Below are 20,006 nucleotides of genomic sequence, written 5' to 3'. Positions count from 1 at the left end.
TTTGAATGTTAAGCTTAGCATAAAGGCCCCATTCCAAAAATAATTATCTTATTTTAGATGTCACTTTAAATCTAACATCAAAAGAAATTCCAAAATTATTTTTTTTGAACTCTCTCTCCCTTGTAAATTTTTTCTGACTAATTATTTGGTATTTCCAGCCAAAGGATCCATGTAGTCCATCAAGAAACCTGGAATTATTCAAAATCCAGAGATCCTCCAGTACTGACCTACTAAGTCACTATGAGAGTGATCTAAAAGAACAGAAACCAGAGCACAGAAAATCTTTAAGTAAGTATTTTTCTAACTTGCTCATTTGGAATTTCGCTAACTTACTCCATCCAAATGCAGTGCTTATGAAATATAAATGCATTAAAATGAGACTTGAGCCAAATTCATTCTACTCATGGAAGACTGCTGGCCTTCCTGGCCAGGGATTCATGTACTGGAGGGCAGCCTGGGCATTTTGCTCATATCATTGTTGGTAATGCCTTTTGAGAAAATTACTGTTCCTAGGTCGTGGTCTTCACTTACACCAAATATCTGAAGCTCTGAGTGATAGTCACAGCACTCAGATTGGTGACTGATTGTGAGAGTGGGAGATGTCAAGCATCTGCAAACCTTGATATTCTGGCTGTTTGATTGCCATACTTTAGAAAAGTGTGAGGGACCACCATGGTTGGTCCAGCTTAAAGCAACAGACTCTGCAATATTCCATACTTTCAGATCACCAAAAAGGCTTAGAAATATGGGATGTGAATCAGATGTTCTTAAGGTCACATATAGCTCTAAGAGAAATGAGTTTGGGATAAAAAGAAACAATCTCACCACTTATTTCATGATCTTGAGTATACCTTATAACCTTTCCCAACCTGTTTCTTCCTCCATAAAAAGGGTTTATTAAAAGGTGTCAGTCACACTTACCTTAGAGAGTTGGCTTGAGTCTCAGCTTCCTGAAAGAAGTAGATATCTTTGGAATCAGAGAAAACCAAGCTCCCAAAGTCTGAAAAATTATAGTAACTCTCCGTATCATCTACCTAGCTACTCCAGTCTTCTAATTCACCATTTTTCTGCCATTTTCTCTGAACAAAATTCAGTATAGTTGCAGACTAGCTTTTGGAATTTAGGTAGAACTCAGTAAGTAGAGAAGGGATGCTAACAGAATATCTACATGTGTACATAAGTAGATATTTTATATGACTATATGTGTATACACACACACACACACACACACACTTGTGTGCATTAGGAAAGACCATATATAGATATATATAACATACATGCACACTCATACACATATGACAAAAAGAGGAAAGCCATTTACATGTGATAACACATCTTCCAAAGCTAAATAATTGGGAGCCTAAAAATATAGAAATTGCATAACTTCAAGTAGATTCACCCATTTACAATTAAGTCATTATTTTAACAATTATTCCATAATTTCAATAACTGCTACATGCATATTTAGTAAGCCAATTGTTTTAAGTTGCAGTTTAAAACGATCAGTGTTAATGTCTTCAACTTCATAGTGCTTTGCAAATATGTTGTGGAGAGATAGCATTACATCTGAAAAGATTCTTCCACATGATGGTACAGTTTGGAGTTATGTCATTTGAACATTTCCCTTTAACTCCTGGTCACTGTCCACTTTTACTTCATGTGGGATCAGACGTAAGATAAGATTTTGGAATTAGAATTAAATTGTGAGCATATGGTTTCTGTTAATTATATAGCTATTTTGAAGTATATATAAAGGATGGATGAGGTAATGATCAGCAGATCTGGAATCTCAGATAAAATTGCTGCTTGAGAAGAGACCTCACTCATTTCTAAAGCCTGGAGCCTGGGAACAAATGTAGGTCTGTAAAACTGTGTTTGAGAAACATTCAGGCAGTGGATTCTTTGTTCAGTAATAGTCACATGAAATATTTTAGGATGATACTGGAGGTAAAATTCATACAGACAGAATACCACTTCCTCCTCTTTAGAATTTATTTTAATTTTTAAAAATTTTAAATGGCTTGTATGTTTTTATTGAATGTGTTGAGGTGACATTGGTTCACAAAACCATACAGTTTTCAAATGTATAACTCAACAAATAATCATCTGCTCACTGCATTGTGCACACACAGCCCCAAGCAAAGTCTCTTTCCAACCCACTTCCCCTGTCTTTGCCCATCTCCATCTCCCCCCAACCTCCCCTTTGCCTCTGGCTACCACCACACTGTTGTCTGTGTCTTTCTGTTTTATATAAATAAATAAATAAATAAATAAATAAATAAATGTGTGTGTGTGTGTGTATGTATTTGCTTAATTCCTTCACCTTCTCTCATCCAGCCCCCCAACTCCTCCCCTCTGGCAGCAGTCAGTCTGTTCCATGTATCCATGCCTCTGTTTCTATTTGTTCATCAGTTTATTTTGTTCATTAGATTCCACATATTAGTGAGATCATGTGGTATTTGTCTTTCTCAGACTGGCTTATTTTACTTAGCATGATAATCTCCGGGTCCATCCATGCTGTTACAAAGGGTAAGAGTTCCTTCTTTTTACAGCCATGTATTGTTCCATCATGTAAATGTCCCACAGCTCTTTTATCCCCTCATCCTCTGATGGCACTTGGACTGTTTCCAAATCTTAGGTGTTATAAATACTGCTGTAATGAACATTGGAGGGTGCATATATTTTTTTCAAATTAGTGTTTTGGGTTTCTTCAGATATATTCCAAGTGGGAACATTGGGTCAAAAAGCAGTTCCAATATTAATTTTTTGAGGAAACTGCAGTTTTCTACAGTGGCTGTACCAGCCTGCATTCTCACCAACAGTGCACAAGCTTTTTTCCTCCACATCCCTACTGGCAGTTGTTGTTTGTTGATATATTGGTAACAGCCATTCTGACAGGTATGTGGTGATGATACTCACTGTGGGTTTAATTTGCATTTCTCTGATGATGGTGACCTTGAGCATTTTTTCACATGTCTATTGGCCACTTCTTGGAGAAGTGTATATTCATGCTTTTTGCCCATTTTCAATTGGGTCGTTTGTCTTGTTGATATTGAGTAGTATAAGTTACATATATATTTTGGAAATTAACCACTTATCAGATATATCATTAGCAAATATGTTTTCTCGTTTAATGGGTTTGTTCCCTTTTCACTTTATTGATGGTTTCTGTTGCTTTGCAAAAGCTTTTTAGCTCAATGTAGTCTCAATTTGTTTATTTTTTCTTTGTTTCCCTTGCCCAAGAAGATATATCTATGAAAATATTGCTATGAGAAATGTCTGAAAATGTACTGCCTGTTTTCTTCTAGGTAGAATTTATGTTTAGTTGAGAGAGACAATTATTTGTTTATTTTGGGATTAAACTGGAGGCTACCTAAAGTCAAAGGCAGAGACACATATGATTTACTCTATTTAATTCAAACTGTACCTAATTGTATAATGGCCTTAAATTCACCATTTCCTTTGTAGTTCAAAAATAATAATTTCTAGTAAATACTGACATTTACTGTTTACCAGGCATTGTTCTAAGTGCTTGTCTTATACTGACTTAATCATTCCACTAATCCAATGAGGTAGCTAATATCATTAATCACATTTTATAGATGAGGAAACAGGCATGGAAAATAAAGATAACTTGTACAAAAAGTAGTTATAGAGACAAATTTCAAAGTTAAGCAGTCTTACATTAGAGCCTATGCCCTTTACCATTACACTATAGTGAAGAGAAAAGTTAGTTTATCAACCTTGGATTTGGGTGGAAAAAATTATATTAAAATGGGATCCATAGAAATCAGTAAACTGAAGCAGGGACCAAAAAACATATTAACAAAATAATTAAAATGAGATATTTTCTTTGGACTTTGATATCACTATTAAAACAAAAGGGTCATTTAATCTTTATGCCAGCCCTAATTTTCAAAAATGCTTCTTTTCTTTTTTGGTGCATATTTATAGTTGTAAGCCCTCATTAGGGCTAGTATATTTTTTCTGCAATGTAGGATACAGTTAATAGCCATCTATTACTTGGAATTAAGTGTATACAGTATTTATGTATTCATTTTCATTTGTAAGCCATAGTGACTGACCCATCCACACAGTATCAAATCAGACTATACACTTGCAATACTAATAGGCATATTTATATTGGTGTTTTTTCATTTTTTTTCAAGTAAGAAATATGCTGTGTGTAACTCCTTTGATCTATCCTAGATTTGAACACCCAAACTTAGTGTCTTAAAAAATGCATTCGGTTTTATGTCACTCTCCTGAGATGAAATAATTATGTAGAATTAGCGATTCACACTATCTCCTCCCTTATTAGTAGTCCAAGCACAAACTTCATTGCCAGTTAGCTGCCTTTGGCTTCCTGTGCCCTTCATGTTCCCACGAGTTTTGTCGCCAAGACTGTAGACAGATAAAGCCAGAATTACTTTTTTAAAGGCATGTGAACATCATTAGCAGCTAACAGGTGGTCATTTCATTGTCCAGTTTCTCAGTATAACATAGAAAAAATATGTACTCTCAATGAGTGAATTCAGAAAATTCAGTGCCTAAATATACTTTCATTTTTAAAATATGGTTTTAACCTGCCAACACTATTAAGTACTAATCAGATATTTTAAGATATCAGTTGAATCTAAGAGACAAGAAGCCAGAAAATGCAATGTAAGGGCCAAATCACTGTGGGAAATTTAAGACACCAGCATGGGATGAGAGTGGGAGAGCAGCTCTCCAGGGACAGCTATTACAGAAAGTGCAGAGTCAATCAAAGAAAATGTTAACAGAGTTTTCCAGGGAAAGAGAAGTGTCTTCCACTGATGGCAAAGAGGAAGTCCCAAATATAAATCCTCCATTAAATAGCCTTGGAGGGGTTTCATCACTATTCTGAACTTCACTTCCTAAATCTATAAAAATGGGTTTAATACTGTCCTTGCAGGATCATGTGAGAATTTGAAATTAGATATGTAAATACTTAGCTCACAGCAGGCACTCAATAAGTAAAAGCTCTTATTATTATCCTCTATGTCCCCAAGCAGATGGTATCAAAATAGGGCATGAGCCAAGGGTGGTGTCTGATGGAAGACTGGAGCAGGGCATATATACTTGACATCCGCTCCTGGAGTGTAGAGAAAATAGGGGAAAGGAGCCAGGACTGGAAATGGGAGCCATAGCTGCAAAAATCTAAATATGAGCAGCTGGTCTTTCCCCTGGCGACTCCCCAGGTGAAAATGGCAGCCAGGGCATTCTTGGGAGCAGCACACCAGGAAAGAGTAGGAGGCAGCCAAGGGATACACTTGACTCTCTTATACCCAGAAGAACATGTCATTTAAGAGGTTCCAGTTGATAAAAAGGTTTCAACATCTAGTCATTTCACTATTTCTTTAGACATAGCTCTAGTTTATTTATCCATTCATGTTTTCATTAATAGATATTCCTGAAGGTGCACAGCAGAAATTTTTTATTCCACTTATATATGCTTTCATTTGTTTAAATATTATTTTTCTATTTAGATTATGCTTTCTGAGTAATATATCACATTATCAATTGCTAAACTATAAAGACTACTTTTATAAATATTCAACTTTTTAGTATTATAAATAAGTATTTCCAAATGAATATGATTTAGAAATAATATCAAAAGTTAAGAGGACTAAAAGGAAATGAGTTTCCTTTTACTGTCTTTATTAAATTATAAAAAGCAAATGTGTTCTGGGTGAAATCCTAAAAGTATTTATAATAGATATGGATTTTCCAGTTTGATAGCCCTTTCATAAAGGTATATGTACCAGACCACAGGGTAAAGATAGAAATGGAAAAATTGGCTTGAGATATTTATACAATGTAGAAAATAAAAATGCTTGTGAACCTGTAATGATATCTCTGTTTAAAAAATTGTCTGCAAAGAAAGCATGACAATGCCAAATGAAAAAAAAAAATGTGGACGGGACTTCCGGCAAGATGGAGGAATAGGTGGGCGCACCGTACCTCCTCGCACAACCAAGAACAGAACCACAATAATTTACAGCAATGATTTGCAGTCATACTATCAGAACTGTCAGAGGATTTATCTAAATGGAAGTCGGACAGCCAAGAAGTTGAAGTAGACCCATACATCCAGACTGGTAGGGGACGACGAGCCGAGCGAACGGGAGCGGGGCTGGCGGGGGGTCGCAGGCGCGGGTAGGTCGGGGGAAATTTGGCGCAAAATCGGCGCGACAGCAATCCGGGGCGCCGGAGCGCAGCGGTGTAGCGGTGATCCCTGAGTACGCAAGCAGCAGCGGCTGGGGGAATCAGTGGGGCAGCGACTGGGGACCAGGGCAGAGCTCACGGCCCAGAAGCCCAGGGAAGTGTCTGACTCCAGGAGAACGGAAGGGTCGCCATTGATCCCTCCTGTCCCCGCTCCCGCCCCGCCCCCACATATAACGTCACGAGCTAGCGACTGGGGCGCCCAGCCCTGGTGAACACCTAAGGCTCCGCCCCCTACCGTAACAAGAGCGACCAGACCGGAGAAAAAATAAATAAATAAGTAAAATAATAGGAGAGATAGGGAAAGACATAAGACATGTTTCCAGCAGAACAGATCAGACCCCCAGGACTCATCCTTTTGAGTGACCAAGAAATAGCCAATCTATCAGATGCACAGTTCAAAACACTGGTGATCAGGAAGCTCACGGAACTGGTGGATTTTGGATCCAAATTACATGAAAAAATGCAGATTACCATAAAAGGGATGCAGGAAGACATACGGAGGAGAGCCAATTGTGAAAGGAAGGAATCTGAGTCTCAAAACAACACAGTGGACCAGAAGGAAGATAGAATCAATCAAGCAGGAGAGCATGATGAAATAAGAATTCAAAAAATCGAAGAAAAGCTTAAGACCGTCGAGGACACCTTTAAACGTTCCAACATCCGAATTATAGGGGTACCAGAAGGGGAGGACCAACAAGTGGAAAAGTTATTTGAACAAATAATAAAGGAGAACTTCCCCAAACTGGCAAAGGGAACAGTCTTCCAAGAAATCCAAGGAGCACAGAGAACCCCAAAGAAGTTGGACCCAAGAAGAAACACACCAAGGCACATCATAATTACATTGGCCAAGGTAAAAACAAAGGAGAGAATCCTAGAAGCAGCAAGAGATAAGGGGACAGTAACCTACAAAGGAGTTCCCATCAGACTGTCAGCTGATTTCTCAAAAGAGACCTTACAGGCAAGAAGGGGCTGGAAAGAAATATTCCAAGTCATGAAAGACAAGGACCTACATCCCAGATTGCTCTATCCAGCAAAGCTCTCATTTAGAATGGAAGAGAAGATAAAGTGCTTTTCAGATAAGGTCAAATTAAAGGAGTTCATCATCACCAAGCCCTTACTTTATGAAATGCTAAAGGGACTTATCTAAGAAAAGAAGATAAAGAAAAGACATGTAGAGTAAAAGGACAGCAAACTCACAATTATTAACAACCACACCTAAAGCAAAACCAAAAGAAACTAAGTAAACAACTAGAATAGGAACAGAACCACAGAAATAGAGGGCACAAGGGGGGGCTAGCAGTAGAGGTGGGAGGAGGAGAGAGGGGGATAAGGTATAGAGAATAAGTAGCATAGAATGTAGGCTGAAAATAGATAGGGGGAGGGCAAGAATAGTACGGGAAATGTAGAAGCTAAAGAACTCATAAGTATGACATATGGACATGGACTAAAGTGGGGGAAGGTGAGTGGGAGAGGGGGCACAGGGTGGAGGGGAGTGAAGGGGGAAATGGGACAACTGTAATAACATAATCAATAAAATATATTTAAAAAAAAAAGAAAAAAAAATGTGATTGAGAAGGCAGTTAATTTTTATACCAATCTAAGTAATAATAAATAATACTGGTCATCCACAACTGTTAGTAGAATATGTTGTCAAAATCCAATTGTAAACTGCTTGCTTGGACCTCAACATATTTTCATAAGGAAACCACACACAAGCCACAGAACACACTTGAACCTTATGCAGTCATTTAGACTGTTGCTTCTAGGGAACAGCTCACTCTGCATTTGCTGTTCCTCTGACCATATAAGTTAAGACTTCCCAGTAATATTGCTTTCCATCTGGTTTCCTTTTCCTCCTCCACTACTCCTGTACCAGTTCTACCAAAGCTAGTAGGATTCTCAGAATAGCCTTGGCTAGGAGGGTCCAGAACTCTTCAAATCTCCAATAGTGGCAGTGAGGGGATGCTGAGTCTCCCAGCCAGAAGAAATAGTTGGAAAAGGACAGAATGGAGCATTTGAGAAGAATTTTACTCAGCGTGGGTGGGGAAATGAATCCTCAGCAAGGGCAGATGTTTTTTGTAAGAAATGTGTGTAAGGACAGATTAAGTCTAGCATTTTCCCAAATGTCAACATTTGAGGAACACCATCTAGGTGGTATGTATATGAATGGATAAATAGTCATGATTCTATTTTTTTCAGTGTGTTTGGAAATTTTCACAAATTAAAAACTGAAATATACACACACACATACCCACACATGCTAGGCATTATCCATGTTCATAATTCAATAAAAAAACATACATATTTTCTAATTACAGTTTCAAAACTTTTAATGAATATCAAATTTTCTGAATATGAGTTACATTTACTTCTATGTAATTAAGAAAATTTAGAAGATATTTATTATTATCCAAAATGGAAGAGTCATACGGGTGTCTTGGACAAATATGTAATTAGCAATTGTTTTAAACACATATTGTGAAGCCTGTTCTGGAGACTCACATAAATACATACTTTAAAGTTTTTTCTTATTAAGTATTTTATTTAAAGCAGACTAATTTTGCCAATGCATGCAAATAATAAGAAAAGCCATCTGCCAAGAAAATAAAGACAATGTTGCAGAAATAAATTATATCTAGCTTTGAAGAAACAGAAAAAAAATCCTTACCTAAAAGAGATTAAAAGGTCATAACACTTGTGTAGAATATTATGGGTTATTGTGTTGTCAAAAAGTCAAAGGTTTCTGATTTTTGTCTCAGATGGCCAACTTCTGAATTTTTTCTAAAATTAATATTGCCATCCTGGTACCAGTTTCATAAAATATCCTCCTGATAAAAGTAAATGATTGCATTAAAGTATAAAAATAAAGATAAGTTTGTTTTAGTATAGTTATAAGACAAAATAACTAAGAAACACTTAGTATCAATTCTCTTCTGCATCGTCTTCCACAGGTTAAGGGAATTTTTTATTTCAAAACATTCTAGTTGGTAAAGAAAAGTGTGAGGTTTTAAATATAAATTCATGGTGTTAAAGCTGAAGGATTTAAGCATCTCAAAAAGAAAAAAAAAAGTAAAGATTAGACCCACGCTTGATAATCGAGCACCCAAAGTCTTTGTCAAAACAAAATTATTCATGAAGGTTCCAGGGCTGCACTGAGGTTCTGTGTGACCACAGTGATTGTTCTGAAATGTGTTCCCTAGATAGCCACAATCTCAACTTCCCTGGGACCACAGATTATTTTTTTAACATTCAGTTTTCCATGAATCATTTGATAAGACTTTGTTATAAGCTGAGCAAAGAATGTTCTGATTCATCTCTTCTTTTCCTTCTGAGGGGATGACCTTGCCCTCCAACCTGTAGGTGTCCACTGTCATGTATCTTGTAGCGTCAGTGACTCTGAACGTCTCTCTAACCCCATCAGTTCTCAAACATAAGATCGCACCACCTCCTCTGGACCCCGGCAGTAACTTGGTGACCATATTTACCCTTAGATAAACTGCATTGAATCAATTGCTGATTTCATTAGGTCAAATGGCATTCTTCTTTCAATAATAGGCCAAGTCCAGAGGGTTCATTGCTCTAACTCTCAAGCAATATTTCCTTAGCATTAATACACTGCTGTGATTGTAAACAATAGAAAAAGTGCTCTTTGATCTCCTCTGAAAGTTTTCCTCTATTTATTCTATGACTCTGGAATAGGCATACATTAACATTTCCTTGTAAAGTTAGGCATACAATATTTGTTTGCTCTTATCATACCATGTCTAAAGTATTTTAGTTAAGCACGAGATTTGAGGCATTCTTATAGTGAATCCCTGTGCAGGGAAAAACATTGCTTTGAATATAATGATTGCCTCTTTATGAATACAAGATTTATTTGGTGCTCTGCTTCTGGTTTCTGCAGCATAGGAACAATGCTACTGTTCTTCAAAATCCTAAAAGGAAGTAATTTACTTCTTAATTTATTTGGGTGCCCCAGATAGACCTAATGGTATGCTTAGGAAGAAAATATTTATTATAATCATATAATCTGTGAGAGTTTCTTGGAAAACAAGTTTATTTCTCATTACTCATAGTAAAGTTTACACCCACATGAGGAAAATCAGGTATTTCTTCTACCCAAAGCACAAGAGGTATTGAATCAGTCTGTAAATTAATCTTTCTTTGTTTATTTAAATAGAACCTTAAGCTAAATATTTCTGCTACCTAATTTCCCTAAAGTGAATACCTACACTCTTTTGTATACAAAATCAATTGGTCTAAAAAAATAGAGGCAAAACAACAGATGCAATCCTACAAGAGAAAATACAGGACTGGAATAGTTCCATCAGAGATGGTATCTTCCAAAACTGAAGTCAAAGGTGAAGAACAATTTCTAACCAAATGACTGCATTGGAATGGCTCTGGCTCAAGTTACTCAGTAGAAAGCTGCTTATGACCTGAGTTCCCTTTTCTGCTTTTTCCCACACCCTCATCCATGATTTATGTTCCAGGAAAACAGTATTTATAATCCCTGATTTATATTTTTTCTATGCTGACTTTTACCTTTAAGATCTCCTCTTTGCTAAATTAATATCCTATGAGATTCAACTGAGGCCACACCCTCTCCAAAAAACTCTCAGACCTCTGTGGTAAGTTAGGAGATCCTCCCAGTTTCTGGCCACATTCAATCCATATCTTTATCATAGCAATTGCTAAAGTGGGTTTAACAAGCTAGTTATGGCTGGCTATTTGTCTATTCTAGATAGTCAGTCTCTGAATAGAACTCTGTTTCACCCATGTATCTGCAATTAGCAGAGTGACTTGAGAGCACAATTGAACCTTGAGAGAACAGTCAAACCTTGAATGACAAGTGTTTGAATTGTATGGGTCCACTTATGTGCAGATTTGTTTTCAATAAATACTGCAAATGTATTTCTCTTTCCTATGATTTTCTCCACAATAACACCTTTTCTTTAGCTTACTTAAATTGTAAGAATAGAGTATATAATACATGTAACATACAAAATATGTGTTGATTGGCTGTTTATGGTCAATAGTAAGCTATTTTTGGTAAAGTTTTTAAGGAGCCAAAAGTTACATGTGGAATTTCCACTGTGGGGGGTCAGCACCTTTGTGCCTTGTGTTGTTCAAGGGTCAGCTATACTCAGAAATGTGCTGTGTTAAACCAGTAAATGAATGAATGAGGATATTCAAGTGACCATTATAATATACTTGTTATTCTGAGCTAAAAATGAAGATGGAATTCCTGAAAATTGTTTGAAAAATAATAATGAATTATTTCATTTTCCTGACTACTTTAACTAGTTTAATATTTTAAGATCACTATTCTATCTCTCTCTCAATTTCCTCTTAGGACTGTAAATATTAAAGCAATGGTATATTTTATTCAGGTCTCACGTACTATGCATAAAAGAATCATGTACAAATAGGTACTTTATTATACAATGAGATAAAAATTTCTCTCTGCTAAAATCTTGGCAAAGAGAAAAAGAAAAATCCTAGTAGTCCCTTTGTTTAAAGCTACTGTCCTTTCAACATCTTTTAACCTGGGAAATATTTCTGTCATGAAATCTAACCTCCTACTTTATTTGAAAGAATTACTCTGATCCATGCCTACTGTTGAGGTTCTTCTATGGGCTTGTAGAATTTTCAAGGCTCTATTGGAGGCAAGAAAAAAGAAGAAACTCTGTAATGTGCAAAAAATGAAAATAGTAGTTTTGATCATCTTTAGAAGACTCTGAGAATAATTTTCCTTAAGGTTGATTTATTTAAAAAATCTAGTTTAACACAAAAGTTGAAAGGTGGTGTGTGCACACTCTTTAAAAGGTGGTGTGGGACTGTGTCAGAAATATGGTTCTGAGAGTCATAAAATTTCAGAACAATTCTCACCTCCAGGATATGCTAGCTGCAGGATTCAGAGAAGTTTGTTAAGTTTTCTGAAACTGACTTACCAGATAAACATAATGGGTACTATTGTGTAAATATAAAATAATATAAATATATAAATATGTATTTACATATAATCTAAGAAGGTCTAAGGAGATAATATAAATATTAGTTCTATGGAAAACATATATGAGGTCTGTCCAGAAGGTATCCAGCCATGTAATATGAAAAATAGAGACTTTTTAAAAAGATTTTATTTATTTATTTTTAGAACGGGGAAGAGAGAAAGAGAGAGAAACATCAATGTGTGGTTGCCTCTCACGTGCCCCCTACCAGGAACCTGGCTTGCAACCCAGGTGTGTGCCCTGACTAGGAATCAAACCAGCAACCCTTTGCTTCACAGGCTGGCACTCAATCTACTGAACCATACCAGCCAGGGCAGAGACAATTATTGAAGAAGATACAAGATACAAGAAACATTGCAAGTTGGACAATGATGCCTCAGTCCCCTTTAAATTAGTAGGCACCTTGGGACCTCACACAGTTCTCCCAATCGCCATCAGCTGCTCCCGTTGTATTTTCCTGAATCTCACTGATGGTCTGAAATCTCTTCACTTTCAAAGGTGATTTTAGTTTGGGGAAAAGCCAGAAGTCTCAGAGTGCCAAATCTGGGCTGTAGGAGGTTGACTCACCTGGGTGATTTGATGTTTTGCCAAAAAACTCTACATGACATGTGATGTATGCATGGGCATATTATCATGATGTAGGTGCCAGTCACCAATTGCCCATAGTTGTGGCCTTCTGAATCATCCAGATAGTTTTCACAGAAGAATGTTCAAGCCTAATGCAAAATTTGATGTAGATTCATTACTATACTTTCTCAGTCATTTTGAATGCAGCGGCCACACAATACACATGCTCACTCAAGGGCATCTATGGCTTCCACTGACTAGTACAGTGAAGTTGTCATTGTTCACGCATGCTCATTCCTGTCCACTCTCCTTGGCTGCCAGGATACATTGATATTGCACAAACCATTCTCATTTTATTTACAATAGCTGGACTTTTTCCAAACAGATCTCATGTACTGGATCTAAAATATCTCCAAGAACTATGTATATTTATATTGTAATATAAATGTTAAATGAAATGATTTCCAAATGGGTGTAGTATGAGCAAAATGACCATGAATTTTGTTTGTCTGTTATAAATCCATCAGTTTCTCTCCTTAGAAATATAGCAAGAATTCCTTTTGCCAATGATTTAAACAATTGACAAAATCCTATGAATCAAATGTGTAATTTACCAAAGGTTTACTTTTAAAAAAATCTTCATTATTCCATTGACTTAGAGGGTCATATATACTTTTACCTTTATTTTCTTTAAGTATTTGAGTTTTATGAGGTTTTGCCATTCCTGAGTGTGATCCATTTTATTACAATCTCTAAAGATTAAACTTTATGATGTCAGTTGCCTTTTCCTTTTTTGTATGAAATAGTAAAATAATAATACAATGGTAAAATTTTGACAGCTGTGTAATTCACTTAAGAGGAAGAAAATGTTTTATTTAATTTTATTGTTTTATATATGTGTATGTATCTCTATTTATATATACATATATATTTTATATACTTATATATTAGAATCAAATCAAATAATTTAATGCATCTGCTGACTAAACTAAAAATATCCAAACCACACAAATATAGAGCCACTTAGAAGGAGTGACATTAAAATACACTGCAAATCTGGTCCCGCAAAAGCCCACACTCTATTGACAGACTGGCACTCCTGGATCCCCACCATGTTTGCTGCATCTGAATGAAGGGATTTAGATATCTGGGAGATGTGATCCTAGGTGACCAAGGCTTCAGTCATTGCTGAGGACAAGATCTCTCTATCCCATTAGACTGTAAATGCCTGAAGGGCATAAACTGTGACCTTCTGATGACTCCTCTTCATCCCTATTACCTAAAACAGACTCTGAAATATAGTGCTGTTCAATATTAAATATCTTAGTGAGTGAGTAAATAAGTGATTGAATGGAAAAGATGAAAAGAAAAAACTGGTTATGAATTTTATATATGGGAAATGAAGGAAAAGTTTAAAATGTGAGGCATTGACCTCTTGATGGGTGTCTGACTTTGGTTCCTCCCAAGGCATCTTGAGACAGGATATGAGTGCGGGTAATAATGTTGAAAAGTGATCCCTATAAATATAGGTAGGAGATGGGGAGAGAGAGCCAGGGCCAACAAAGGGAAATAAAAGGTACCTGGAGTTTAATGCTGATGTGAAACCAGGACATTTTTAGATTGAAAAGAAAAGAATGGCAGAGAAAAACATGCATACATATTAGGATAGGAAAGAAAGAACTAGAGAATAAAAAATATTTGGAAAACAGCAATAGATTGGTGAGCATAGACTGTACAAAACATTAGAGAAACAACTGGAAATCAATCAGCTTGGAAGTGAACAGCAGACAATAACAAAAGGTCTTACATGGAATGCTAAATTTTGACTCTAGGTAATGAGAGCCTAGTGACAGACTTATATGCAAGCAGGAGATATCAACAGATCCGATATTCAGAGTAATAATTTGGTAGAAATGTGGAGAATGTCCAAAAGACAGTACAAAAAAGAATGAAAGATCAGAGGTAAAGGGAGATACACAAGGAAACTGTCAAAGTGACCAAGTGATATAATCTGACTGAAATTAGGCAATGGAAATGGAGAAGGGGAAAGGTTCTGGATTTCTGCGGGAATATTGATAGGTTTTTAACATGTATTGGAAGAATTCTTGGCAGCACTCTAATACCCATTGCTTCTGTGTTTTGAGAAATAAATATCAGGATGCCTAGGAGTTCAGCAGAACTTGCATCCTGTATCTCATTCTTTTAGGATCTTACTAGATTCTTGCCACTCAAAGTGTGGTCCTTGGACCAACAGCAATATTACCTGGGGACTTATTAGAAAACACAGAATCTTATGTCCTACCCCAAGCCCACTGAACAGAATCTGAATTTTAACATATGATTCATATGCATATTAAAGTTTGCAAAGCTTACTGCTATAAGACAAAAATAATTTCCCTAAGTAGGTTTTTGGAAGTCCAGAGCCAGAGTGGCCTTTGAGACCTTGACAAGACCCACTTAGGTAGAAATCTAGTCTGCCTTTGTGCAAAATAACCTTGCATATGGTTAACATTCTATTGGCCATGCCATGACAATGTTTTGATGGTACATATTTATTTAATCTCATAACCCCTGTTAATAACCCATGATGGCAGATTGAGACAGAACCAAGACACAGTCTTGTAACTTTTGCCTGTACTGCACCCAAATCATGAACTCTAAATTATCCATGTCAAAAAATCAACAACTGTACCCAAACAACAAAAACAACAACAATGAATATTTAGACAAGAATAAACCACCCTCACCAAAACAAAGGACCAAAGCACCAAAGGTCCAATCAATTTCTAAGAAGAAATCCATGAATTTCCTGGATGTTCCAATGTGCAAAGTCCATCCAAAATGCTATTTATTCTTTATTTTCCATTTGACTCTTCTGAAAACATACAGTCTCATATGTAGCCTTACATTTGCTTCTTCTCCAAATGCAAAAATTGTATCTTATTGCTTAATGTGTTTTACTTTTATATTGCTTTGGGGTGCTTGAATTAATTTCCCATTGGCTTTTTGGGTTAGATATCTTAATTCTGAACAAGCCGCAGCCTTACTGTCTTACTTACACAGTAAGTGCATCTGCTGTGCTTGCCAAAGCAATCGAGCCTACCAGCCTGCACTTTAGTCAAGGTCTTTGAAAAATTGTGAAAAAACAAAAGTAGGTTCACAGTTTAGTTATCAAAACAGAAAATATAGATTCAAACTGCAGTCTGATTAATCCTTCTAGTACTAAGAGTTTACTCACTGAGATGAGCTGATAATGACTATTTCTGAAATTTGCTGAAATAAAGCATCATTTTCTCAGGTTCACCTTTAGATATTCTAGAAAATGAAAACCAAAATGAGGAAATGATCATTCTTTTCTAAGTAAGAATCTTTCTCACAAATTTGCTTCTAAATGTCCAGACTTAAAAATTTGTTGGATAGTAATGAGATGGATTGAAAGTTTCCTCTAAATTTTAGTAGTGCCTGGATTCACTTCACTTATTAGCTTTATTATTCCAAGACAGCTCATATAAGGACATTAATCTTCTTCCCCTCCCCCCCAGTCAGTACCTGGGTTTGTTATTGAGGTTTCAACCTTATTTTTAAATTACCCATAACTGACTACACAGAAAGGTTTGGCTGAGAAACCATATGATTTTTGCTTAACTCATTTTTATTGAACAAAATCCAGAATTTTCATCAAGAAGCATAGATATTAATCACATGTGAGTGGGATCATTAAAATTTCCTTACATTCCACACAGCAGCAGGTCATTATAGAATCATAAGAAGTGAGCTCACACCCTGGCTGGTGTTGCTCAGTTGGTTGGAGCATTGTCCCATAGATCAAAAAATGGCAGGTTCAATTCCTAGTGAGGACACATATCCCAGTTGTGGGTCAATCCCTGGTAGGGCACCTACAAGAAGGCAACTGATCAATGTTTATCTCTCAAATGAATCTCTCTGTCTCTCAAAAATATCATCAGGTGAGGATTAACTAAATATATATATATTTTTTTAAAGAGGTGAGATTAATAATCTTATAATAATCTTTACAATTATACAAAAGCAATTATTTTTGTAAGTCTTAAAATAAGATTTTAACTATTACATGAAGAGCACATTGGGATATTTTAATGTATCATGTTGTGTTATTATAGGTGTGACTTGTGAACTGAAAAAAGAAATGTTTTCTGATGCAAGACTCAGAGGTTATTGTTTCCAGCATGAATAGGTTTACACATTAACTATTGTAATTATATTCTTTACATGGCAAGTAGAGTCTTTATTGCTGAAATATGAATTCCGGTATCATTTCTTAATTATTATACTCTTAACTGTATAGAAATTAGAGGAGAAATGCATATTTTACCCTGCAGTTAAGAACAATTGGTGACAATTTAAGGTGAGTCAGTTAAGGGGAAAAACTAAAACAAACCCCCCTTCTAAACTATTACTGCCTTCCTCCTTTCTTTTCTTGAAACCACTTCTCATCTCTGACTTTGAAACCCAACAGTTTAAACTTGGTTCTTATTGCAGTTGGCTAATCCCTTTCATAAATCATGCTCAAGAGCTGAAATAATTTGCACATCATTTAAAGAGTATTTGCTTTGAAATATTCACCTCAAGCCCTTTTGTATATCCTTTCTCTCTAAAGATTTGTAGTATTTGTTTTGTTCTCTGAGGTATAAAAGACCTGGATAAACTTTATTCCTGTTGTTTCAAGATTAGTTAACGAAAATGCATATTAATTCAGCAGGGACGGGAACAAACCTCAGTAAAGATGATCATACACGTGCCTCTCGGGAATAGCGAAGTACAAAATGTCAGTCTTCAAATCTCCTTGGACTTGCTCAAAAGAGCACTGAGGGATTTAAATTTCCAGAATATGTCTACAAATGTATTTTCTTTGTTGTGGAGAACAGGAGCTGTACTGATTATTTTTCCCCAGAAAATTGATTCTAATTGGTATTTGTACAAAAATTAAGCTATCTACAAAGTGGCTCTTTAAGAATACAGAGAAAAACAGCCACAGACAAGGTAAATTTAATACTAAAAAATTATATACCTGATAGACCACTACATTTTTAATTTAGTTAATTTCTAATCTCAAATCCTCAAATAAAGTTTAACAGTAGAACATCTTTTTTTCCCCATAAAAACAAGTAGACCTCATAAAATCACAAGTTAACATATTTAGGCAAACTTCCATGATACTTTTACATGTGTAAATTCAAATTTTCAATTTTCTGGTAAACTCAGGAAAAAATGCCTATGCCTCCAAATAATATATCTATTTTCTATGTCAAGAGTTGCCTTGTTCTGTTCTTAAACTGAAAATGACCATAAACTTTGGCACTTAAGTGCTTATCCGGAAATGACTAAGTGGATTCGGGAATAATAAATCACTCATATGGATCCAGCCACCCACAGTCCTGTTCCACTTCTCTTCTTTACAACTGTAGTAATAGACATTTCTACAGTCCTCAGGGTGCCAAACTTTGCACCATTAGGAAAATCTGCAAGTAGCTTGATTTATCTTCCTCACTCAGTTAGCTGAGACCCAACTAAGTTAAAATCAGCAGGAATGAACTGGACTTGTTAACTTTTTAAATAGGGAGATGCAACAATTACAACTTTCCTCCTTTGCCACTTCAATTTACATTGGATGTGAAGTCCCTTGTGAAAAATATTCAGATGAGATCTCAAATTATAGGCGCATGGCTGGATGATGCTGACTCTGACTTTTTGTTATACACAGAGGATTGTCTGCTGTTTGCAATTAATCCAGACACAATCCTCTTGGTATTTTGGGAGGAATGTGGAAGAAATAGCCATTTTATAAGTTGTAAACTTCTAAATTACCCTAAATTAGAGACACTATTAATTGGACATTTAGATATAGATAGGATCTGCTTGTTGTGTAGGCTCATCTTCCCCTGATGGAGAAATCAATTAAATATTTAGGATGTGGAATACCTTCCAGGTTGGATAATGCATTTCATTTAAATTATGGTCTTTCAATGTGAAACATTAAAGGGGATCTTAACGGATGGAAGCACATTACTGTCTCTTGGACTGGGCACATTAACACTTTAAAAATGAATGTGCTTCCCAGGATTTCCTATTTGTTCCACCAGCTGCCTGTCGATGTGCCAGATAAACAGTTTAAGGATAAGTATGTAAAAGATGCACGTGTAACATTCTGTGTGCTGAGGTGCACCCTTGTAGGGAAAGTTTCCAAATGTGGCTCCTTTGGGTAGTTTTTATCAATGCCATAGCAATCTAAAATAAGAGGTCTTATTTGATCATGAAAGAGTGAGAAGAAAAATCAATTAAGGGATGTAATTAGCCCTCTCACAAAGATATTCTGTGTTTCTAATCTTGTATCATTTCTTCCTAAAATTTGTCTTAATAAATAACTAATAAGTATCACAAGAAAATATTGGGACAATATGGTAGAATTTGAAATATGCATTCCCATTATAAAAATATTTGGCACAAAGACAATCCTTTGTTTTCACTCAAGGACCTTTACTATGCCGAATTTATGAAGAGTATCATAAGAACAAAGTTCTGTCCTTATGTTGTAGAAGTATGGTGTAGAAAGTAGCAAATATATTAGACTGCTTACCAGACCGTAGGCCTTGTTCCAAGCAGTGTGCATGTTCTCTCTCATTTAATCCTCTCAATATTATGAGGTACAGTGGTCCTATACAATCATTCCCTCTTGGATAACAGAGGGCCTGAATGGTTAATCAGTGTATCCAAGGTTACACAGCTAAGAGATGGCAAAGTTAGTATTTGAAACGGAACATTCAGACCCCACAACTTGGAACCATAACCACTGTTCTGTGAAGCTTTTAGGTTCTGGAGTGAGGCTGAAGGTTTCTGCTGCTTACTAGCTCTGCAAACTTTCAAGCACTTAACTTCACTTAGCTTCTGTTCTATAATCTTGAGAATGTCAATAATAATAATACCTACCTCACCAAGTTGCTTGGAAGCATAAATTAGATTACATATGTGATTTTTATAGCAGTGTTTGGCACAATGTAAGCACTCAGTGAATGTTAATAATAACATTGGTAAAAATATTCTATTTTCTCCCATAGTACTTTGCAGGGTCCTCCTATCTTGATGAAGAAAAGGTTATGTTAAATATAAATGATAGAAATCTCTAGAGATTAATATATTTTC

At 36.0% G+C, this 20,006-nt stretch overlaps 1 protein-coding gene across 3 annotated transcripts in view; it reads left to right on the top strand.

Annotated features, from left to right (window-relative positions):
• Nucleotides 1–20,006, top strand: part of ARHGAP15 (Rho GTPase activating protein 15) — a 626,777-nt gene that overhangs the window by 304,049 nt on the left and 302,722 nt on the right. For 2 of the 3 annotated variants that reach the window (XM_028509736.2, XM_036023541.1), the window contains exon 8: nt 159–288. In XM_028509736.2, the coding sequence (XP_028365537.1) occupies nt 159–288 (130 nt within the window). The remainder of the gene's footprint in view (nt 1–158; nt 289–20,006) is intronic. The other variant, XM_036023540.1, reaches the window with a different exon arrangement.

The sequence above is a fragment of the Phyllostomus discolor genome, chromosome 4 (assembly GCF_004126475.2).
Source record: "Phyllostomus discolor isolate MPI-MPIP mPhyDis1 chromosome 4, mPhyDis1.pri.v3, whole genome shotgun sequence".
Classification (NCBI taxonomy): Eukaryota; Metazoa; Chordata; class Mammalia; order Chiroptera; family Phyllostomidae; genus Phyllostomus; species Phyllostomus discolor.
Note: the sequence above shows the minus strand (reverse complement) of the source record. Positions and strands in the feature narration are given on the sequence as shown.